This window comes from Sceloporus undulatus, chromosome 3 (assembly GCF_019175285.1).
Source record: "Sceloporus undulatus isolate JIND9_A2432 ecotype Alabama chromosome 3, SceUnd_v1.1, whole genome shotgun sequence".
Lineage (NCBI taxonomy): Eukaryota > Metazoa > Chordata > Lepidosauria > Squamata > Phrynosomatidae > Sceloporus > Sceloporus undulatus.
In genome coordinates, this window is record NC_056524.1 from 156,490,397 (window position 1) to 156,515,570 (window position 25,174).

At 38.8% G+C, this 25,174-nt stretch overlaps 1 protein-coding gene across 2 annotated transcripts; it reads left to right on the forward strand.

Annotated features, from left to right (window-relative positions):
• The first annotated feature begins 4,640 nt into the window (after positions 1–4,640).
• On the forward strand, positions 4,641–11,079 carry LOC121926990 (phospholipase A2 inhibitor alpha-like protein). Of its 2 annotated transcripts, none has more exons than XM_042460436.1 (4): positions 4,641–4,753; positions 5,785–5,881; positions 7,843–7,926; positions 10,505–11,079. In XM_042460436.1, exons 2-4 carry the CDS (start codon positions 5,803–5,805, stop codon positions 10,843–10,845), a joined length of 504 nt encoding a protein of 167 aa, XP_042316370.1. In that variant the 5' UTR covers positions 4,641–4,753; positions 5,785–5,802; the 3' UTR covers positions 10,846–11,079. The 2 variants fall into 2 exon arrangements, with proteins under 2 accessions (XP_042316370.1, XP_042316371.1); XM_042460437.1 differs by having other exon boundaries at positions 4,643–4,749.
• The last annotated feature ends 14,095 nt before the right edge of the window (positions 11,080–25,174 follow it).

Here is a 25,174-nt window from a genome sequence, read left to right on the forward strand (position 1 = left end):
TAATAGGATCAGTATGGAGTTGTTTGTTTCACATACATATGTCCTGCATAAGAAGATGATTCAAGCCTGTAAGTCACTGAAATAAAAAGCCTAGAACCCTGTTTACTTAGGGATCCCAGTTTGTGCCCTGTGGGACCAAAAGAAGAAAATTCCTTCACATCAGTGAATTTGATTTACCTTGCCTCACAATTTCTTGGAGCATGTGTGAAAACATATTCTTCTTAAATAACTCCTCTTGGGCTATTGAACCAACTTATAACAGATACTAATAATACAATAAAAAAAAACAATCTGGAGGCACAAAAATCAGAAGTTTCACTGTTTCACATCAGTAAAAAGATTTTTATTCATATATTTTTCCAAGTGGTAATATGCTGGTTCCATAAAATCCTCCTATTTTTTCCCAGACGTTGTGTTATGGGTTTGCAAAATGCACAAGATGCTGCTTGCTCCTGCTGAATTTTATTCTGAATTTGCAAACCACTGGCAGAAGAAAGATGTCCCTGTAAATCTGCCCTATCTCAGATAAACATATGAGATGGTGCCAACTCTCTTTCTCAAAAGTCCTCTGGCACCACTGTCAATATTTATGTCCAAAGGTTGTGATGTAAAAAGCTCAGATCAGTGTTAAGCAAGGTATGAAATTTTGTGGGCATTGATTTCGTAAATGTCTCATGTAACCAGGGATTTTAGAAGAAGGTTTTAGCATATTTTCCCAGAAAGGAAAAATAATAGTTTCCTGTTTCAGTCTGTCTTTTACTGAAAATAAATTGGCTTACGTAAACCAGGTTATGCAATGTCTCTCTTCAATGGAAGGTCTCTCCTCAAAATCCCATAATCATGAATATGTTAGATTAGATTTTTGCTATCAGTAGTGACCACAGGTCAAATACTGATGGCTTTAAATGAGCAAACATCCATATATATATATATATATATATATGTAGCTTACTCTTCTCTAGTTATGTGATATTCCTACACAGCAGGGGGCTGGTCTCTATGGCCCTTGTGGTCATTTCCATGTATTCCTGTATGGAAGAGGGTGGACTATATGACCTTTGTAGTGCATTTCAGCTCCATGATTCTATGAAATATAATACCCTTTGGTAAGAATCCAGCACTCCTCCATTGTATTTGCTGTGTGCAGATTGTTATCCCTTTCAAGCATTTAAGAACAGTAGTTTTGTGTGTGTGTAAGTCACTAGTACAGTCTCCAGAACTGTAGTATTGAGGTCGGTGGAAACCATTCAGTAGCTCTTGGGCACTTTTTTGAAAGCCATGTTGACCTTTGTGAAATTCCTAAATGGTGGCTGAAAGTCCAGGGATAAGTAGCCTAAAAGCCAGCAATGAATAAGCCTGAAATCACTCCGAAAAGAGTTTCACAGATTGTTCTCATAATTACAAACCATGCCTCAGAATGGTTACTAGGTTGTCAGAAGATGATCTAAACATGGCAGGCAGGGAAATTCTTATGAGTCAGGATAGTCTGAGAGTATCTTGGGTCCAGGCTGTATGAGAATCCAGTACATCTGATCGCATCTGAATGCTAAGTGTTATCCAGCCTAAAATGGCTTGCTTATGTTTAAACCCAAATGAAATACTCTCCCTAAAATCTGTCCTCATTAGCAATTCTTTTTCTGTGTTCTGCACCAGTAGCAGCTTTCATACTTTTCTTAAAGTGGCCCCATGAAGAGTGCCCCATAAATGCCCAAAGCTGCCAGAGGCTAAGAACCAGCATAGCTGCTGCATAACCATCCAAAACTCTAGATGACTATTTTAGGAACAAAAACCACCCAGGCATCCAGATTTAAGCCTAAATCCAAGCGCACCCCCAAGCGGCAAACTTAATCCCCCCCCCCACACACACAGAGTGTTAATCCCCCCCAGGACAGGAGGCAACTGGGGCAGGATGGACAATATGTGTCCTATGAGCTGCATGGAGCCTATGCAATCCCCCACCTCTATTACAGTCCCCACAACATCTCTGCTGTCACATGATGCCACTGCTATCATATCCTGCCACTTTGAGTCCCTGTGTTGGGAGAAAGGTGTGATGATGATGATGATGATGATGATGATGATGATGATGATGATTATATTTTTTCACCATAAGAACCATAGCAGTTTTCTCCCTTCTATTGACTCATTTAGCAATAGAAGAGTGAAAACCAACATATCTTGTGGATTCATATGGTGCAGATGGAGGCTCTGGTACCCTCCTTCCCTATAGAATTATTGAAGCTCCTGACTAAATTCAAACAGGAACATCAGAAGCAGCAGCAGCAGGTAAAGGGTGCAGCCCTGAAGCATTTGCAATGGCAAAGCGTGAGCCATTAAATGCCCACCAGTGGAGTAAATCAAACGAGTCTTCTGGCATCAAAACGTATAACTTTTCTGCATGTTGCTTGGCGTTATCTAGTTCTTCGCTGGTCTCAGACATGGAATTTTGAAACATGAGAGCCACATTTAGATAGACAGGTAGTTGTTGATGCATGATAAATAAATATATAAAGAGAAGGAATATGTAGCCTTGTCTCCTCCATAATTAGTTATGTTGCTCTCCTAAACATTGAAGGTGTCTTTTTGAACCATAGAGCCTCTGCTTTCCATGGAGTTGCTTATGTGACTTCAAATCTTCATTTTCCAGGAATTTAGCTTATGGAGACAGCCTCCCCAGATACAGGTTACGTTCTCTTCAGATCTTCTGCCTGTAAGGTTTCATGAGAATATGGAGAGGGAGACAGAGCAACTAAACTCATACTCCTCTCATCTTTACTGAATGCTATACAACATGGCAGAAATGGATAGACTATCCAGTTTAATGAGTGACAGAAATTTGGAAACATTCAAAAAAGACTGGAATAGTGTAATGATATACTTGAATTAAAAATGCTGTAGGGTTTCAAAAATAAGAAATCCAGTCTAATGGTAAGATAAAAAGGAAAAGTATAAATTAAAAAAGAATGTTTGTAGCATTAGAATAAGGGAGAAGCTTTTCAAGGAACTACATGTAGTTTGGGATTTTTAATCCAAGCACTGCAGGAAAAGAAGTAAATAACTGCATTTGTGTGTGATTTTTGTCCTTGGATTGCTGGTATTTGTGTTGTTAGATGATTTGTATAAGGAATGTATGATGTTGATTTTATTTAAAAACTTCTCAATGTTGCAAAACCCAATTTAAAAATTAAAACAAAAAACAAACAAGCATCAGTAATATCTGAAAAGATCTCATGTTGGAAGATCAGGTTTGTTCTGAAACCCATATATATGTTTCACTATAGTGAAAAAGCCACCCCTGGATGCCTCTATAATGGATAATTATTGGCAAGTGTCCAACCTGCCATTAATTGTCAAGGTGTTGGGGCATGTGGAGGCCTCCACACTCCAGGGATTTGTGGATGAAACGGATTATCTAGAGACATTTCAATCTGGTTTCAGGCCTGGCTATGGAACAGAGGCAGTGTTAGCTGCCTTGTTTCCTACACAAGGGGCTGGACAGGGGGAGCGTGTCTCTGTTAACTCTGCTATACCTTTTAGCAGCTTTCAGTACCATCAATCATGGCATCCTTCTCAGCCACCTCTCTGGGATGGGACTGGGAGATGCTGTTTTACAGTGTCTCCCTTGTCTCCTAGAGGGGTGCTCTCAGAGGGTGATGCTGGAGGACTCCTGTTTAATCCCCTGGCCATTGACCTATGTGCCCCTCAGAGATCCATGTTATAGGGCAGGTACAGACAGGCCAAAATAAATCTGTTTCAGGTCACTTTGGAGATATTCTATTTAAATGATATACACATCTTAAGAGGCTAGAAGTGGTGTCAAACCTGTGCTCTGGTCCTTAAGACTGTAGCATGGCTTTGGCCCACCTTCTGGTCTCTTAGGACGCATGCATTTTTTAACGGCATACCTCCAAGGTGATCTGTAGCAGCTTTATTTTGGCCTGTCTGTACAGGCCTTTTGAAACTTCTGGGAGAGATTGTCTGGAGTTTGGGCTGCCATCAATACATGACCAACACCTAACTCTACTACTACTTTCTGCCCCAATCCAAAGGCAGTCTTAAACCAGTTTCCTGGTCCTAAACTAGTGTTTGTCATCAGTAATGAACTGGATAGAGGCAAACAAATTGAAACGTAAACTAGACAAGTCAGAAGACAGTTCAAGGAAAAGAGATTCAGCCTGTGTTCAGTGGGGTTAAACTCCCCTTGAAGAAGATGCTAGCAATTTGGATTTATTTCTGGACTCTGATTTGAACCTGAGGCTCAGGGGTCTGTGATAGTTTTACTGTATTATTATTGAGAGAGACATTTTTCAGATCAGATCCTTTCTGCAACTGACTGATGACACTGGCTTTCTGCCAAGATTGTGTAATTCTGGATTTCTTCTGTACATCTTTGAAGGCATTCTTTCATATAGAAATAAAAACAGGTTTGGACTGCACTTCATTGAGAAATCTGCAGATAAATTAATTCTCACAATTTCCCTAACTTTGTTTCCTCGTCCTTTTGAGTTTGTCATTCCTGGAGATTTATCAGAATTTCACAATATGCAACAATGACTATATATTCTAAAAGGACAAACTCTTCTTAAACAAACATCTGTCATTTACCAAAAGGGAGAGAGATGTTGTTGTTGTTTTTGCACAATCAGTGTCTGTTCAGTTGCTCAATCCACATTTTCTATATAAAATAAGATCTCAGTGCTGGAAAAATTAGTTTTGGTGAGCCTCATCTAGAACACCTGAAATCTCAGAGTAAGTAAGTGATGGCAATTTTATTCTATTTTGTTCTTTCCGTTCTTTAGTCAGGAATTTTATCAATTGTAAGAGGCAATTTCACTTATGTATCCATTTTCTCAGTGCTGAGAGCAGAATGAACTGTATGATTATTATTTCTGTTAAATTGTTTGATATTGTGCTATATTAATACATTATACTATTTTTAGACTAGTCCTAAAGCCACTAGACTATGTCTCATCATGAAAACTAAACCAGGGTTAGCCCTGGTTAATTCTTGGACAGAAGACTGCCAACAATTATCAGGTGTTGTAGGCTGTATATTTCAGAGGCAGAAACTGGCAAAATCACATCTGAGTAGTCCCTGCCTTTAAAAAAAAACCTAAGAAAATAGTGAGGTTGCCGTAAGTGAACCGAAAGCATTTAACTTTGCCTTGGCCTGAAATGACTGAAAGCTAAATACTTTGCTCCTCAAACATGTTTTACTCTTTGCCCTCTTGAAAAAAACCTGGTTCCCACAGATGGTTTCAATTGCATTGCCTATCATTCTTAACCATTGGACATGATATCTGGGACTGATGGAAACTCTAATCCAAAACATCTGGAGGGGCACCTGGCCCTTTTGTCGTTAGTATTACTATGTTGCTTTTAATGCTGTTTTTAATTGATTTTATTGGAATGTTTTTATAAATAATTGTTCGCCGCTTTGATCAAAATTTTGGAAAAGCGGGTTACAAATAAACTATATTATTATTATTATTATTATTATTATTATTATTATTATTATTAGTGAAGTCCATGGTAAAATCATTTGTATCAATTTTATAGAAAGAAGAACTTTTTAAAAATAACCTTTGAAACTTGCCTCCTGTCTAAAGGAGGGGGCACAGTAGTGTCCAGCAGGTGAAAACTATACCTGTTGGCCATTGTTCGAAATCAGGAATCCATTGCCTTTAACCAAGGAGGACATTGTCAAGGGACCTGTAGCACTGCAAAGTAAAACAAGCATGCTGGCTGAATATGGCTAGATAATACTCTGTTTAATTTTCACAGGTGAAGACACATTGAAAGATGCTTCCATTTCTGATGCTCAGTGTTCTTCTTTTGGGAACATGCCTGGCCAGTCCACATGCTATGGGTGTGAATGACGGTATGTCCATATGTGAGCCTGAGGAGGGACCATAGGTTAAGGTATAGCCAAAGCCTGGAATTTTTACTTTTGACTCCCAGAGGGAGACATGGTGGACATGGTGGCTGAGAGTTTCTGGAAGCTGCATATCTTTTTTCAGTTTCCAAATAAAGTTGGACCTCTCTATCTACAGATTCTCAATTCACAGCTTGAAAATATTCCTTTCCACACACATACACATCCAAAGAACAAAGCTTGATTTTGCCATTTGATATAAGAGACACCATTTTACTACACCATTGTATATAGTGGGACTTGAGCAGGGGTAGGCAACCTTTTTGAGCTGGGGGTCAGGTTGCTGTCCCTCAGACAACTGGGGGGCCGAAGCCAAAAAATAAATAATTAAATAATTTTTTAAAAAATTATATATATTTATAAATATATATATATTTATAAATATATAAATAAACCAGGACAAATATAGGACAAAATTTTCAAATGGAAGACACTTTTTTTAAAAAAAAATGGAGGACACACAAAAAAATTTGCTTATTTTTTAAAAAATGTTAATATAAATGCATGTTTCTGAGGCTTTTATAGACAATTGCCACCCAAAGGCCCCGGCGGCAATCGGCGGCAGGACCGGGCTGGGGCCGGTCCCAAGGCCTCACCGGGCCACATCCGGCCCGCGAGCCGCAGGTTGCCTACCCCTGGACTTGAGTATCCACAGATTTTGGTATCCACGGGGAGTTCTGGAATCAAATGATAGCAGACACCAAGGATCCACTTTACACACTTGCTTAAGATGCAACAGATCTACTTCATGTCAAAACTTCTGCTTGTTCCAGCTCTCACAAACTGTATATGACAATAGGAAATCTGTTTCTGACATGTATCCATATCACCTTAGACCATTAGTTGGGACTCAGATGATTAACATTATGTTGTTGTATGCCTTCAAGTCATTTCTGACTTATGGCGACCCTAAGGAAATTCTATCACAAGGGAATTTATCACACAGGCCCTAAAACAGGCCTGTAGCATTCCAAAAGGGAGCATGATGGGAACGGGAGGCAGCTATAGAACAGATCTTACCGCACCAGAGAACGCCACAGCCACCGCCGGAAGTTCCCATCATGTTCCAGATGCATCCCAGAGGGGCTGATTTTTGGGAACACTTCTAAACCATTCCCGAAAATCAGCCTCTAGGGAATGCATCCGGAATGCGATGGAAACTTCCGGCGGTGGCTGTGGTGTTTTCCGGTGCAGTAAGATCCGTTCTATGCCGCCTCACATTCCCATTCTAGGGCCTGTGTGATAAATTCCAAGGTTTTCTTGACAGAATTTGTTCTGAGAGGCTTTGGCTTTGCCTTCCCCTGAAACTAAGAGAATGTGACTTGCCCAGTATCACCCAGTGGGTTTCCATGGCAGCTTAGGAATTCAAAGCTGCCATTCACTTATGTGGTCCTCTGCCCCTACCATCTGAGATGATCCAGTCCAGAAGCAAGTTTGGCAACTTGGTTGCTGTTGCTGACCATTATGCCTTAATTGGAGATGAAAACAGGAAGCAAAATGGATAGATTTTTAGATGCATAGTTTTTCTTTACAAGAAGGCCCTACAACGAGGCAGGATGAATCTGCCACTGCAGGCAGCAGATTTGGAGCATCATAGAAATGATGAGTAGGTTTATTGGCTATTATTCTATTTTTACAACAGGAGAGGATGATAGGTGTTTGTCCGTTTTTGTTTTTTTTTTTCTGACTCATGTACCAAAATAACTTGACTGACTTTGGGCACAATGGACCCTTGACTTGGGTTGATGAATTATGTCACCTATTGCCCTGCCAGAGGCAGTAAAATTTCTTGTGCTAACTCTGAGAAGGGTCACATTGTATTAATTACTGGAGTTGTCTGGAACATTCAGTCACCACTTGCTTAAAGTTCTGTTGCCCAGTGAAAATAATACTTTTTTCCCTTTTAGAGATCAACCATTTGAAAGAAAGACTGGATAATCTGGATAAAAAAGTTACCTATTTCGGAAATGCTTTTATCACAGTGCACAGAGGTAAGATAACTAGAGATATCCCTTATCCAAAATCATGTATAGAATCCTACTTTCAAACTCACTTACCATTATCCATGAACCCTGCCAGCCTTGTTAAATTGTGCTTATTATATTGACTTTCTTTCTATTTGCTTGTTATCATTTTATTTTGTTTGTAAATGCATTTATATTCATAATTTTCAGCAGTTTTTCACTCATAAAAGAAATTTAGTGGGGAGGAGACAGGAAGGGAACATTTCTATTTTAGGCCACTGACTTCCAAACTTTGTACCTCTGGAACAGACTTTCCTTTTTCTTTTCTTTTTCTGCCTCCAGGGAGGCTCAGATAGATTAAAGGAAACGTTTCTTCACATTATTTTTAACTGTCCTTGAGTTGATCCTGACTCATGGCAACCTTGCGGATGAGACATCTCCAAGACCCCCTGTCCTCCATTGCTTTGCTTAGGTCTTGTATATTCAGTACAGTGACCTTCCTGATTGAGTCTAGCCATCTGGTGTGTGACCTTCCTTTTTTTCTGTAGCCTTCTACCTTTCCTATCATTATTGTCTTTTCTAATGTCATACCTTCTCATTACGTGGCAGCCTCAATAGGATCATCCTGGCTTCCAAGGAGAGTTCAGGCTTGATCTGTTCAAGGACCCATTTGTTTGTGTTTTTAGTTGTCCATGGTATCCTCAGTACTCTTCTTCAGCATCCCATCTCAAATGAATTTTTTTCTCCTTCTGATCTTCTTTCTTCACTGTCCTGTTCTCACATCTATGCATGGTGATGGGATGTATAATGGCTTGGATGATTCTGAGTTCAGTACTCAGTTCTTTATCTTTACATTTTAGGATCTTGTCTAGTTCTTGCACCTCAACGACTAACAAGTTTTACTTGGTATCAGATTTCATAAACTGCAATTCACTTGAACAGGTGCAGTTGGACTTCAGATGCAATAAAACTCATTGCTGAGTGACTAATAAAGTTTCAGAACATTGTCAGTGTTTCGACCTTTTATAGTTAAGGTGGTATAAATGCACAACCTCTTCTCATTATACCATCTCTCTCCCTTCCTCTCCTTTCCATTGTACACACACACATACACACATAGGATGTAACCTTTGCTAATTTTGTTCTCAAAGGAATCAGTGAGTAATTTTATCACTTTTCTTCTTTCTGCAACAAAGCATTTGAAAAGTGCAGATAGTTCACACTTCAAGACTTAGGCCTGTAGAGATGGGGAGAAAGGAGCACCGAGATGCCACTGCTTTCTCCCCCGGAAGGAGACCACAGCAACCAAATGCTGCAGCCTCCAGGTGCCTTAAAAAGAACCCACTCTCGGTGGCTTTTCTTCTTTTGCTGTGTGCAGGGCACCAGTCCCACCCACATGTGCACTGACAATGTCCATGCGGCGTCACACTGTTTAGATGTGGCACCACACATATGTCATCATAGTGGCCCCCATGTGGATGGGGGTGAGCCATGATGGCACGGTTGGGCTCAGGTGCATGCGGACACTCCACTCTCCTTAAAATCGGCCCCAAGCTGGCGCTTTGCACCAGTCTGTACTGGGTCTTTCTCTGTATAAAATTCACATGTTTGTACAGTGGGTGGGGTTGCACAGGAAACAGCATTTTCTGCATTGAAAACAAAGCTGTTCCCTCTGTTTAACAGAAGGTAATTTTGAACAGTGTAAGTCCCAAACTCAAGATTTTTATGAATCCAAGATTCTCCTTGTCAGGATTTCCCAATACTAATGAAACACTTTTCAACCATATTTCAAATAGTTGCAATATTCTCTCCATTCCAAATATGCACAAACATACACAGAGTAAGTGTGGATATCCTGGAATCTGAGGAGTAATTTTCTAGAACATCTATGCAACATTCATCACAGTTTTTAAAAAGTGTGCTTAATCTGGCTCCTTTTTTTTTAACTTTGAAGGAAAAACAGCTTTTGGGCTACCATCCAGAAGTTGCTTCTGGTTGGATCATAGGCTGGTTCTCTGCTGATAATGCCTACTTGCTATGTGCCCTCAAGCATGCTGGAAACAGTGCTTTTAAGGTCAAAGAGAGGCCAGAGGGGATGACTTTTTGAGCAGGGTATTGGCATGGGGACACAATCCAGGTCAGGAATCATGTCTCTTACCAATGTAATGTGTCTAGATTAAGCTCACTTTTAAAAAAAAGTGTGAATAGTGTTGGTTATAGTTTGGCCTTCATAAAACAACCCTGTATATTTATTATTTCTTTTATTCCTATAATTCTCTCCCACAATGGCATTCTGAATCCCTATCATCTCCCCTGGAGATGACACAGGTTGTAGTCCAACTCAGAAAAGGTACCTGGTTGATCTAAGTACCTTTACCCACATCTATTGCCAATGCTCCCATGTTCCGCCTCTCTCCTTTGCCTTCTTCATCCCCATCATTCACATTTGCATGATCATTTCCTTGAGGCAAAAACCTAACTATTGATTATGTTGCTCTGTAGAGGCACCCAGTATATTGACCACTATATTAACAAATTAACTTTCTCAGCAAGATTTTAACAGGAGAGTTTATAAAACAACTGAGTATTTATGTTGTACTTCCAGCTCGGTCTTTTGCATCAGGCAGTGAAAAATTATACACCACCAATAATCAAGAAGGGAATTTTGAGGTCGCAAATGCCACTTGTATCCAAGCTGGGGGTCATATTCCGTCTCCAAAGAAAGAAGGGGAGAACAAGGCCCTGCAGAGTGTCTTAGAACGTCGCAACAAATCTGCTTTCATCGTTGGCCACAATTCAGCAGATTTTGCTGCCTGGGCCCCTGGAGAGCCAAACAACTCTGATGGAACAAAGAACTGTGGGGAAACTGACAAAGATGGCAAGTGGCGTGCTGCATCTTGTGAAGAGAAGCACTTGATAGTTTGTGAATTTTCATTTGTCCCTTAACTTTGGTTGGGGTCTAAAACCACTGTGGTGTACTGGAGAGGGTGTTGGTTCAAAACCTCCATTCAATATATATATATATATATTTCTCCCCTCCAGCTCATTGGATGACTGTTATTCTACCTATCTTCTAAGGCTCTTATAATGATAAAATTGAATAATGCCTATGTATGCTTCCTTGAGTTTTTCAGTGAAAAAAATGGCATATACATTTTCTGAATAAATGCATCATTCTCACCTCTCTGTTATGTTGGTTATACTTTAGTACATCATGGAGCAACCCTGGCTACATAAAATATACCTCGCATGGAAATGCCTTGGTTCTTTGATGCTTAAAAAATAGTCAGGTATTCTCCCAGGGACTATTTAATACATGTATGTGTAACACTATCTTAAAAAAAATCTTCCTGACAGAATAGAAGAATAACAGCAATTATCAATTAATTTGATCATTCTGGCTGGGTAGCTGACTACGCCTGAAAGGTTAACATAATACAAGGGAAGAAACTGACTAATATAATTGTCTTGGGTGTTTAATTGGGGAAAAGGTTTCTGTCATTTGGAAATGTGTATTAACTTTTCTCCTCCAAGTTATTCTGGCCCATCCTAAGTTCTCAAGGAGGGACAGGCTACAAATAGCAATAGCATCATCCTTAGTGTCTGTTTTATGTGAGTGTTTTATCAGGTAATATAAAACCAAGCAAGGGTAGCCTTATTTACATTATCATGGCAGTCAATGTACTGGGGAAAGCCATCCATTTTGTACAGTTGCTCCTTCCAAAGCATCTCTCATGCATATTGCACTCTCCCTCCTCTGGCAGTGAAGTGTGTGATGGGTTTAAGTAAGACCACAGTCATATATGCAAGGATTCCAGGTTTTCCTCTGGGGAAGTATCTTTTGTTCTACAGACTAGGAGTGAATGGAGGTGGAGGTGGTTGTGGGGACAAACTTTAGCATAAGCACTTCATATTTTAATATACATATCCTTCCCAGAAAAATATGAGGTTGGGACAACTATTATTTTTTAAATGGAACAGTGCAACAAGATCCAGTTCCATCATTTTTCAAAGTGACATAACCATATATTAATTCATTCATTTATTAGAACTAAATGCATTCCCTTGTTCCTCTATCAACAACATTTCTATCCCAGCTTTCTAATCCAGCTAAATTCCAGGTGGGAAAAGCCAAGAAAAATATAAAAACAAGTAAAATTAAATAAAACCAATTCATTCATGACAGTCAGTCTAAAGCACAGCTGCATCTTATTCCATATGCCAAACTGCTTTTTCTACTGTTTTTGCATAGTTATAGCATATAGCAAAATATTGCAAAACATAAAATGTTACATAGTTAATACAGATCATGTTCATATGTAGAATATAAAAACCTTATAGTAAATAATATCTATTTAAACTTACCTGAACAAAATTTTCAAGCCACATGAAAAGATACACATAAATAAAGGTTAATAATAATAATAATAATAATAATAATAATAATAATAATAATAATAATAATTTTGTACAATGGTTTGCAATCAGTAATACCCTTATTGCTTGTGGATTTGTATAAGCACACACATTTGTCCACACACATGCACACACAAAGATTAACCTTGTGAAAAGTGATGCTCTCTAAATAGGAAAAAGGAGTGAAAAGTACTCACATTTTACCCTCACTGACATTATTACCTTCCTAAGTGGCTAAGATGATCCATTTGACCAGCCTTGGAGTTTGTTCCTCACTTTCAATAAGATTCATTTGCCTTGTCACATCACCACATGTAACAGCTTGTGACATTGCTCTTACATCATAGTCAGTTTCAAATGCTTGTGTATCTAGGGTCATTTTGTGAAAGAGAGAGAAGTCCCCCTGGTCAATTCATAGTGCTGAAGAAACAATAAGCAGAGGAAAGCCACCTTGAGTCCTAGTTCTGAGGCAAAGGTGGGATATAGATGATGGCGGTGTAGGTGGCAGGGATGGTGAGGATGATGCACTAGATAGAAAAGCTCAGAAAACCAACCACGCTTTACATGCTTAAGGTGATATTGATAAACCAAATCAACTATATAATATCACATAATATTTGTGGCTAAGGGTTAGTAAAGTAAAATGATTAAGAATAGACCAGATCATTGAATGGATACATAAAAGGAAGCAAAGAATAATGTTAATATAGAGAGGTGATTTTTATTAAACATTGAAGAAACATAGAAGGAAAAGCTGAGAATAGGAGACTACAGAATACAGAATAGGACACTAAAACAGAAGGAAAGAAACTGACTGATATACGTTTGTACTCAAAAACAGATGCTTCCTACCAATAGCATCATTTGGCTCCCATAAATTCAATTGGAGAATGAATACAACCCTTCTCAATGATGATAAAATAGTGGATGAAGCCAAACATGAATTGGATAATTATTTTAAAGAGAACATGTTGGAAGAAACCCCTATCAATATTATTTGGGATGCTTCAAAAGCCGTCCTGAGAGGTTTCTTCATAAAAAAGAGTTCAGAAATTAAAAAGATAAGGGAAAGAGAACTACACGAATTGCAAAACCAGCTCCAGATAAAAGAGAAGGAATATTCTAAAAATAGAGATGATAGAAATCTTACTCTGGAATTGAATATAATTAAGAAACAAATCTCCATCTTACTGACAGAAGAAACAAACAAAAAGATTAAATACAATAAGCAAAAAAATTTTCACTCTGCTAATAAACCAGGTAAATTCTTAGCGCATAGGCTGAGAAAAGAAATACACAGGAAACAAATAACTAAGATAAAATATGGTGGCAACATCTTTTCTAAGCAAAAAGAGATTGAAAAGATATTCATAAATTACTATTCTAGTTTATTCAAGGAAGATAATATTTCTGAAGATTTAATTACATGTTACCTGAATGATAAGAACTTTTTAAAGATCTCATCGAAACATCGTGATCTGCTGAATAAAGAAATTACAACACAGGAGATACAAGCCGCGATTTTGGCTGCTAAATCAGGAAAAGCAGATGGTCCGGATGGCTTCCCAATCGAGTATTCTAAAACCTTTATAGACAAGATTGTTATCCCCTTGAAATTAGTCATGAACAATGTATCCCATGGTGACATCCCACAAACTTGGCTTGAATCTTTCACATCTTTAATCCCAAAGACAGAGGATGAAACACCTGAGCCTAAAAGCTTTCGCCCTATCGCTCTACTTAACGCGGATTATAAAATCTTTGCTGCCGTTCTAGCCAACAGACTTAAATTTGTACTTAAAGAATATATCCATCCTGACCAAGTCGGTTTTTTACCAGGAAGAAGATTAAGAGATAATGTTCGACATGTATTAAACCTTATAGACTATCATGGTAAAAGCTGTGATAGAATATTGGCTTTATTATTTGTTGATTATGAAAAAGCCTTTGATAGAATCAATTGGAAATTTATAAAGGAAACTTGTAAGAAGGTTGGTTTGGGAGGAAACTTTGGTAGCTGGCTGGATCGGATATATCAGAAGCAATCAGCCAATTTAATTATCAATGGTGAAAGGTCTAAAACAATACATATTTTCAAGGGTACTAGGCAAGGTTGCCCTCTATCGCCTTTGTTATTTATTTTGGTTTTGGAACTTTTAAATATAGAAATCCGTAACAACAATGAAAAACATGGCGTTAGAATAAGAGGGGATACGATGAAACTCAAAGCCTATGCTGATGACGTTATGTTATCACTTTCCAAACCCTTGCAGGATATTGAAAGAACAAATAGATTGTTTAAACAATTTGGTAATGTCTCTGGACTTGTAGTTAATAGAGATAAGACTGTTTGGCTGACTATTAATTTGGATAAGACGGATAGAGAAGATCTATCCAGACGTTCTGGTTATAAATTAACAGACAAGGTAAAATACCTTGGTGTTTGGCTTACTAATAAAAACTCAGAACTATTTAAAAATAATTATGTTAAACTCTGGCAAAATGTTAAAAAGGATCTGAACAAATGGTGTAAGTTAGGACTTTCCTGGTTGGGTAGGATCGCAACGATTAAAATGTCTGTACTTCCCAAAATTATTTTTTTGTTTCAAACAATCCCTATTTTAGAAAATGACCGACCCTTTAAAGACTGGAACAAGGATATCTGCCATTTTGTTTGGGCCAGTAAAAAACCCAGGGTCAGATTCAAAATTTTATATGATAAACCGACTCGGGGTGGTTTAGGTCTTCCTGATTTGAAAACATATTTCTATGCCTGTGCTTTCGACTGGATGGTCGATTGGTTTAATTTGCAAAACAAGCAGCTTTTGAATTTAGAACTATCTGATACGGTGTTTGGGATTCATGCCTTTCTATTTTATAACAAATTAGCCGCTAATAAAGAATTTACAAACCATACAATTAGAAAGGCAGTGTTTCATGTATGGAATAAGTTCAAGCTGATGCTGTACCCGAATTTGCCTCTTTGGACCTCAATTAATGAGGCCTTTCATAGATACGATGTAATTTGTAATAACAGATGGGTAACTTATCAGGACTTAGTTTTAATAGACAAAAAAACTAATAAGATAACTATGAAAGCGCAGGATGAATTGGAAACAGAGGGTTATAATCTTATTTGGTTCTTATATCGTCAGATTAGAGAGAGATTTTTATTTGATTTGAAATCCTTTAACATCTACACAACATATTCGACTGTGGATAAAATAATTCTGGGGGTAAATAAGAAAAAGATTTCTAAGTTTTATAATCTCTTACTGGATCTAGAAATGCATGAGGAAACCATAAAACCCTGTATGATCAAATGGGCACAGGAACTGGAGGAAGTATTACCATTATCACAATGGGAAAAAAATTGGAATGTTAGGCTTAAGTATACCACCTGTATAGCCATAAAAGAAAACTACCATAAAATGCAAAATAGATGGCATCTCACTCCTATGAAACTTTGTAAAATATATAAAGACCAGAGCCCAATGTGTTGGAAATGCGGCAACAGCCCAGGTTCTTATTTTCATATGTGGTGGAATTGTAAAATGGTTAATAAGTATTGGAAACAGATTTATGGTAAGCTGAAGCTAATTGTCAAAAAAGATTTTGGTTTTGATCCTAAACTTTTCCTCCTAAATATGATTGCAGATAATCGTCTCGAGGCCAAACATGGCAAACTCTTCTTTTATATGATCTCTGCTGCACGCATAACTCTCGCAACATATTGGAAAGGGGAAGCAATATCTTCTTGGAAGGAATGGATAATGAAGGTCATGGACTACATGGAATTGGACAAGCTAACATGCTATATTGAGAATTTAAACTGGAACAAAGAAAAAATGGTTTGGCTCCTTTTGGTTGATTTTTTAAATTCAGGGAAACTGATATAGATCTGAATATACTGCTCACAATCTCTTCATATTGTAGTTAAATAACTTTTATTGGTAATTCAAGAAAAATACATAAGATATTAATTTATACATCATATCTACATTGGTAAATTGGTAAACGCAAGTGTGGTATGATATATTTGGTGATTTTCTTTTGTATCAAAGTACAGCTTGGCTATGTCACGTTCTAGATCATAGAATCATAGAATCATAGAATCATAGAATCATAGAGTTGGAAGAGACCACTAGGGCCATCCAGTCCAACCCCCTGCCATGCAGGAAATCCAAATCAAAGCATCCCTGACAGATGGCCATCCAGCCTCTGTTTAAAGACCTCCAAGGCAGGAGACTCTATCACCCTCCGAGGGAGTGCATTCCATTGTCGAACAGCCCTAACTGTCAGGAAGTTCCTCCTAATGTTCAGGTGGAATCTCTTTTCCTGTAGCTTGCATCCATTGTTCCGGGTCCTGTTCTCTGGAGCAGCAGAAAACAAGCTTGCTCCCTCTTCAATATGACATCCTTTCAAATATTTAAACAGAGCTATCATATCACCTCTTAACCTTCTTTTCTCCAGGCTAAACATCCCCAGCTCCCTAACTCATTCCTCATAGGGCATGGTTTCCAGACCCTTCACCATTTTTGTCGCCCTCCTTTGGACACGCTCCAGTTTCTCAATGTCCTTTCTGAATTGTGGTGCCCAGAACTGGACACAATATTCTAGGTGGGGCCTGACCAGAGCAGAATACAGTGGCACTATTACTTCTCTTGATCTAGACACTATACTTCTATTGATGCAGCCTAAAATAGCATTGGCCTTTTTAGCTGCCGCATCACACTGTTCACTCATGTTCAACTTGTGGTCTACTTGGACTCCTAGATCCCTTTCACACGTAGTTTCATTCAGCCAGGTGTCACCCATCCTATATCTGTGCATTTTATTTTTCCGCCCTAAGTGCAATACCTTACATTTCTCCGTGTTGAATTTCATTTTGTTAGCTTTGGCCCAGCTTTCTAGTCTATTCAGGTCATTTTGAATCTTGATCCTGTCCTCTGGGGTATTAGCTATTCCCCCTAATTTGGTATCATCTGCAAATTTGATAAGTATGCTCCCAATTCTGTCATCCAGGTCATTGATAAAGATGTTGAATAGCCCTGGGCCCAGGACAGAGCCCTGTGGGACCCCACTGGTCACTTCTCTCCAGGATGAAAAGGAGCCATTGTTGAGCACCCTTTGGGTTCGGCCGGTCAACCAATTACAGATCCATTTAACAGTTCCTTTACAACCAATTACAGATCCATTTAACAGGTCAACCAATTACAGATCCATTTAACAGTTCCTTTAACAGATCACAGTTCCTTTAACAGATCACTCCGCAGGAAGTCAATGTGGTGTGCTTGTGACTCTGTAAATAATTGTTTTATGTTTAATGTTGTTTTGTCCATGTATTGCATTATGTATTATGTACTCTGTGGATATTTGAATGTATAAATGTGGATTGTTGATGTGTTTATGTATTTTATATTTGCTTTGGTGGAAATTAATAAATATATATTCAAAAACAGATGCTTCCTACCAATAGCATCAAGACAAATATTGAAACAACTATAGATAGTAAATGCCATTTATGTTAAGAAAAAGATGAAATAGTTGACCATCTTATCAGTTCATTCAGCAGCATCACACAGAATTAATATAGGAAATACCATAACAAGGTGGTTCCAATTATACTTTGGAATCTATGCACTGATAAACAATGGGATATAATATGTCAGACATAACAGTGGTTGAGAAAAAGAAAGCCTGGATTATAGATGTGGCAGTCCAAGGAGACAGGAGAACTGAAGAAAAAGATCATGAAATATTGAGGCCTACAGACTGAGCTTTAGCACCCCTGGAAAAAGAAAATAGTTGTGGTTCCAGTAGTGATAGGTAACCAGGGAGCAATTCCAAACAGACTGCCAAAACATCTGAATATAATTATAATAGATAGAATCACAACAGCACTGTTACAAAAAGAAACACTACCTGGAACAAGCCACATTAGCCAATGATACATCAATAATTCCTAGATTCTTTGAGACAATCTGAACCATTGATGGTGTTCAAAACTGTATTCAGTAACACCTGATAGACTGTGACACTGAGATGAGAACAATATCAGAAATTGTACTGGGGGGAGTGATGATTCTCACAAATTATAATGTCGGGAAAGTTTCAGAGATATAAACATGAGCCAATCCTCTCTTCCCCACCCCACTCTTTGAATTCTAGAGAGGTTCCTAAAACCTATTGGCTGAACTGTATTAGCTAGACCCACCTAGAACAGACCCATTGAATCAGTTGCTGAATGGTAAATTCCATTGATTCAATGGGTCTATTCTCTTTAGTGTGTGTCCTTTCCTGGATGGTCTCTCCAGTACTACTTCCAAATTCTGTTACGGAGTCCAGTCTGGAGAAAAAACTCTTAAGAATTGGGGGGGGGGGTTAATTGAACCTCCAGCAATGAGGAGGACCTGGAACCGTGAGGTAGATGGCTTATCTAGCCGCAATGGCAGTGCTGATCCGTGGTGTCTAGTCACCTTGCTGCCCCCCGCCCCATACAGAAAGAGACACAGGTTTTTAAAAATTACCTACAGACTCTTTCTGAACTAGAGCAGAGCATACCAGAAAACACATGTGATTTCCAATTAAGATCTTCTAATAAGAGATAGTGACAGTTTACTGTTGGAAAGAAAAAATCTCTAGTGAATGGGTATATTTGTCTTCCTATATCATACCATATGCATTATTAAAGTTTCATTCTGTTGCTTGTCGCTGCCAGGAGGATCACTGCTTGTTTGTCAGCTCATGCAAGTATTAAACAAGTCTTGATTTATTTATGACAGAAATAAAGATTTACAGAGCATGTGGATTACCTATCAGATTCAGATGTTTAGCAAAGAGTTGGCAAGCAGAAGGTAGGGTGCTTTGGAACAAACAAATAAAAAAATCTTTAACGTAGTCAATACCTTTCTTTGGTGTGATAATATTTTAGGAAAAGAAATTGCTCCAGCTCCAGCTTTTGTTATAGATTAGATACAAAACAAAAGCCCTGCTCAACAGAAGACTTAAATTGGGGAGGGAATAACTGGTGCACATGCAAGCCCCCATTCCCATTTTCTTGGGTGCTATACAGACCTTTTTAAGACACAACAATGAAGGTCTAAAAGGGATTTCCAAGGACATTCAGGTACATTTATTTTAAGAGCCACTTTGCAGTTTAGTAACCCTGCCTTATTAGAGTTCTGAGCATGCTGATTCAATGGTTAAAAACTCTTTAGACCTTCATCAACGAACTTGCAAAAGTCTATAGAGCAGCTACTGACTGTACCCAGAGGTGTTGTGGATAGGCTTGCATATCTCCTGAAACTCAGAAAAGTCCATTTGAGGGATGGGATTTATAGTCCAGATTTTATAAGCTCTGATGTATTCACATTATACTCTTTCTCCCATCCATATTCAGGCAAACACCTGGACAAGGCTAAAAACCAAAAGGGTCAACGTTAGGACAGTCACCCCATTTAATCATTATGCCTTTTCCATGAAATGAAAACTGGCCTCATTCTATCATCACATCCTCTGCCAATCCTCATCTATTTGTATCCCCATCTATTTATATCAATGTGTTGAGAGGAAGTATAGAGTGTAAGCTCTGCTCCCACAAGGTAAGAATGGCAGGGGATCCCCACGTGTGTAAGTTCCCCATAGTGAATATGATGGTGGTGTGGGGCAGAACTGGTAAGGTATAGGGTGGTGGAAATGCAGATGATGGGCATGGTCCTCCCCTTTCCCCTAAACAGCAATAATCAGATGAACACCTGCTCAGAGAATTACAGGTGAACACTTAGATGGAGAATCTATCTCTTCTAAGTACAGTTCTGAAAACATGTGCCAAGCTCACATGAATAAACACAGAGATTTTTTTTTAATTAGAACAAGGATGGACAACAACCATATTTTCAATGGTGTCACCCACTTGAGGGGCAGAGTTCCAATTTAATTTCTCATAATGTCCTTGACTGATGCTAGCTTGAGGCTGTTGTGGGATATTTAAAGTGGTAACATGCATAGCTGGTCACCTTCAATGAGGGCCCAGGTTATGGTTCAGTGCCAGTGGGTCATGAATGGTAGTTGCCTAAGCTGGAAATCCTGGTCTTGAAAGGGCCATTCCTCATACTGCAATCACACATCACAATTAAGAAATCTATTAATATCAGTAGGAGAAGAGGATATTCAAAACTTCTAGAGCAATATCTGCTGTTTTCAAATGGAGAAACCAATTCAACAGTTGACAGAGGGTTGGCAAAACACTCAGCTGAACAACGGAATCACAAAACCATATAATTATATGATAATCATCTCTTTATTTCTTTACTTCTGTCACCCAGCCTGTCCTGAGATATATATACCATTTGTTATTTTCCATCATATCACATCCTTAATATCAGTCTAATTCTGCAACTGCGTCAGGAAGGGAGGAACACCACCACAGCTTTGCCCACACAGATTTATTTGCAGTAATTATTCCTTTATCTGTTCAATATGCCCTTCCCCTAGTTCTTATACATAAGAATCTCATTACAATGGGTCATTGTCAATTGGGAGTGATAAGAGATGAGGAGGACAAAGAATAGTTTTGTTGACAAATGTGGTGTTAGCAGTAAAGCCATATCCTGGATTACTTGCTGATTTAATAGTTATGTGAACTCATAATGCTCTTATTTATGGTGTGCATTTGTCCCATTTAGATAGTGATCTCTGTCCCTGAGTTTTCCTTAGGAAGATCTGAATTATCCAACCCTGCTGCTAGTAGAGAAACAACATTTATTAGCCCACATTTCTGCATCAGCCAGTTCAAAGGTGAGAGAGAGAGAGACAGAGGCAGAGACAGAAATGTTTTCAACATTGTAAGTGTTTCATTGTATGGTTCTCTACAGGAAATTCTGATTTGCCACAGGTAACCAGGTAACCATGGTGGTACTTTTCTGTGATGGTGGAATTTCATGCTTCTATTAGACAAGAGGCTATGCTGAGGCTGAGAAGCCAGACTGAATGTGCAAAACAGCTACTGGGATGATTACTGAAGAAAGTCAAGGAAGAAAGTGCAAATGCAGGTTTACAGGTGGATATTAAGAACACAAAAATAATGACTACTATTGATTTGCATAACTTTAAAGTAGACAATGAAGACATTGAAATAATTCAAGATTATTTGTATTCAAGGGGCTGAACAGACCTCCCCTTTCTTTGCTGGATCGGGGCCAGAGCAACTACATGCTCCAGCCCCAATCTGGCCTTTCCACAGTGCACAAAAGAGCCTCAAAAAGTAGCTCCCTTTTGTGCAGTAATAAAGGTGCCATAGCCGCCAGTGCTGCAGCTTTTCGGCATTCCTTTGGCGCTGTGTCATCTGGATGCTGTGCCAGAGGAGTGCCGTGATGCCACTTGCCATGACACCCCCCGCTATGTGGTGGGGTGCATGGCATCACACCAGCATGGGGCCATAGTCGGGGTGTACATCATGTAGGCACCACACTCCACTCTGCCTCGATGCCAGCCTTTATTGTCCGTCTGTCAAGGCTCTCTGTCATTAATCAGAATGAAGAGTGCAGTCAAGAAATCAGAAGAAGACTAGGACTTGGAAGAGCAGCTGTGAAGGAACTAGACAAGATTCTGAGAGTGCAAATACATCATTAAATACTAAAGTTAGGATTGTCCATGCATGCCACCATATTTCCTATTTCTATGTATAGTTGTGAAAGCTGGACAGTGAAGAAAGCTAACAGGAAGAGAATCAATTCATTTGAAATGTGGTGCTGGAGAAGAGTTTTGTGGATTCTGTGGACTTCTAAAAAAAGAAATAAGTGTATCCTAAAGCAAATCAAGCCTGCAATCTCCCTAAAAGTCTACATGACTAAACAGACACTGTCATACTTCACTCATATCAGGAGAACATATGACTCACTAGAAAAGAAAACTGATGCTTGATAAGATAGAAGGCAGTAGGAAAAAGGATTCCAGTTGGATAACTCGATCTAGGAAGCCACAGCCCTTAGTGTGCAAGAGCTGAGTGGGCTGTTGCTGATAGAGTGACTTAGAGGTCACTCATTTATAGGGTGGCCATAAACTGAAGTCAATTTGGCAGCAGTTAACCAGAACAACAATCAATAAACTCTTTATTATTCACAATCTGGGATTATGCTTACCCAATACAGCCAATTCCCAGTGAAGATCATTGTATTCATCCAAGACATTTAAATCTTCTCTCCCCCATGGCCCATTCACACTACAGAATTATAGTGCTATTATTCCATTTTAATTGCCATGACAACCACATATTGAATCTTGGGATTGGCAATTTAGGGAAAGGCATATAGAATTCTCAGCCCATGTACTCTATTGCCTCACCAGTTCCAAGTTTCCATTGGATGGAACCATGGCTGTTCAAGTCAAAGTGCTGTTGTTATGTGCTTTCAAACCATTTCTGACTTAAGACAACCCTAGGCGAAATCTATCATAGGGTTTCTTGTCAATGTTTGTTCAGAGAGGGTTGCCATGTGGTTCCTTTGAGGCTAAGACTTATCCAAGATCACACAGTGGGTTTCCATGGCTTAGCAGGGATACAGATTCATAATCCAACATTCAAACCACTACACCATGCTGGCTATCTCAGTGGAAATAGTATTGCAATAATGATGTGGTACAAATTGGCCCTTGGTTTTAATGTTCTGGTGATACTTTCATATGCATGGTCTCACTTTTAGCTAGCTTTTTCAATATGTTCCTTGATGATACATGAATCAATCAATCAAATAACAGTTCCTTGGGTTCTAACTCCATGTGAGTTTAATTCCAGTCATTGGATCCTCCCTGTGATAGAAGGTAAGGCAATATTTGACAGTTTCATCCTCTTTTACCTGGAAAATCTGTTTTCAGATTTGAAAGTTTCTTAGGAAGATGATGGAAGGTGATACATGGGAATCAAGGGGAGAGAAAGAATAAAGTTTTTAAAAATCACATCCTGCTACACTTGGCTAGTGGGAAGTTCCACTAGTTCAAAATCACTTCCTTAACTGGGAGGAGAAGAAAAAGAATGATTATTTTCAGTTACAGAAGGAAATTTTAGGACTGAAGCCATGGAATCTTCAATTTCTGAGCAAATCTCTATCACCGAGTGAAGTGAAACTTAATATTTTATAACAGCAGGGTGATTCTGAATGACACCTGCAATAAACATATGGGAGGCACAAAGCTTATAGAAATGAATCAGCTTTTGTATGCCTTATAGTTTACTATTGCTTAAAAAAATCTTTGGTATATATATAAAAAAAACTGTGTGTGGTATATATATGTCTCAATGGGATGTGGACGGGATTACCAATAAATGACCAGAAACTATTTGGAGTTCCTCATAGTCCCAGAACAGTACATCACATTGTGCAACTCTGTAGAGCTGCTTATTCAGCTAATGTCGTTTTTTTGCTATAAGAATGCCATAATTTTGCAAAACCCATTTCTAATGTTATAAGAGAAACAGCTTGTAAATTTAGAAAAGAAAGCTTTGTGTGCTAGAGCTGTTTTGGTTTCTCTCAATTTGTCTCAAAAACACCAAATACTTTTGTCCTACATCACAGCTTGGACAAATTACTCTTCTAAGCTACAGTTCCTAGAATCCAGAAGTAGTAGGGTTGGGAGTTTAGTCCATTAAGTAACCTTTCAAATTCTGGTACACAGCCTATGCATGCAGACTCACTTTCTATCAAATTCAATTCTTACAATCTTCAGATAATCTCTGGTAGCATATGACTTTGGTCCAGGCTATTGGAAGGACCATATTATCTCATACATGGCTTTGAAATGTCCAGGGGGCTCATCTCTCAGTCTTGCCAACCTCAGAAGCACATCTGATAGAGAAAGAAGACAAGTCCTTCTCCGTGGCTGGTTCCAGGTTGTGGAGCTTCCTTGCAAGTTCTCAGTTTTCATTGTCCTTACACTACCAAGCAAAGAGTTTTAACTATTCAGGAACACTTTTGTCAGCTAAATGGATTTTGAGGAAGGTTTTTTTATTGTGCTGTATCATTTTAATGGTGAACTTTTCAATCCGTTAACTCTATTGTGTTTTAATATTGGGAAAGAAGTATCATAAAATATAAATTCCCCCCACTGGGAGAAAGTCGGGGATACACACACACACAATTACAAGGCAATATGGCTCTCGAGGACACAGATGACGCTGACTGAGACTTGGAGAGCCACTTCCATTGTGAGTTGATACCACCGAAGACATGGTTCAGAATAAGGTATCTTTGGGCCCGAACAGACAGGCCAAAATAAAGCTGCTTTGGGTCACTTTGGAGGTATGCTGTTTAAATGATGCACGCATCCTAAGAGGCCAGAAGCTGCATCAAAGCCATGCTCTAGCGCTAAGGACTGGAAGGCAGCTTTGGTGCAGCTTCTGGCCTCTTAAGATGTGTGTGTCATTTAAAAGCATACCTCCAAAGTGTACTGAAGCAGCTTTATTTTGGCCTGTTTGTTTGGACCCTTTATGCACTATATATCTGTCAGGTTAGCCTTGCAGGCCTGTCTCCCATGAAAGCAATATGTATGAGGCACCATTAACATTCTATGTGTGACGGTCCACTCACACACAGCAAGTTAATGTTGCCCTTGTGTCCTGCCAATGACCTTCTCTGTGAGAAGCAATGTGTTGAGGTAGCCCAAATCTTGGAAAGTTAGACTGTCTGCCATTGAACATGCTGGTGGGGAATTATAACCCAAAAAAGGAACTTTTCCAAGATCTGTTGTGGTCTATGGTTGAACCCAGCAGGGCTCTCCTGTCCTTATTTGATCCAGCAATTACCATACATTAAATATGCATGTGTAAGTGCGTTCCATATCAGTCACTTCTTCCACTGTATATTGC

Bases quoted from the DNA above. Each gene is read 5' to 3' on its own strand.
- LOC121926990 (XM_042460436.1), top strand. From the start codon at position 5,803: ATGCTTCCATTTCTGATGCTCAGTGTTCTTCTTTTGGGAACATGCCTG. The intron at 5,882-7,842 runs GTATGTCCATAT...TTTCCCTTTTAG, and splicing joins TGCTATGGGTGTGAATGACG to AGATCAACCATTTGAAAGAA. The intron at 7,927-10,504 runs GTAAGATAACTA...TTGTACTTCCAG, and splicing joins TTTTATCACAGTGCACAGAG to CTCGGTCTTTTGCATCAGGC.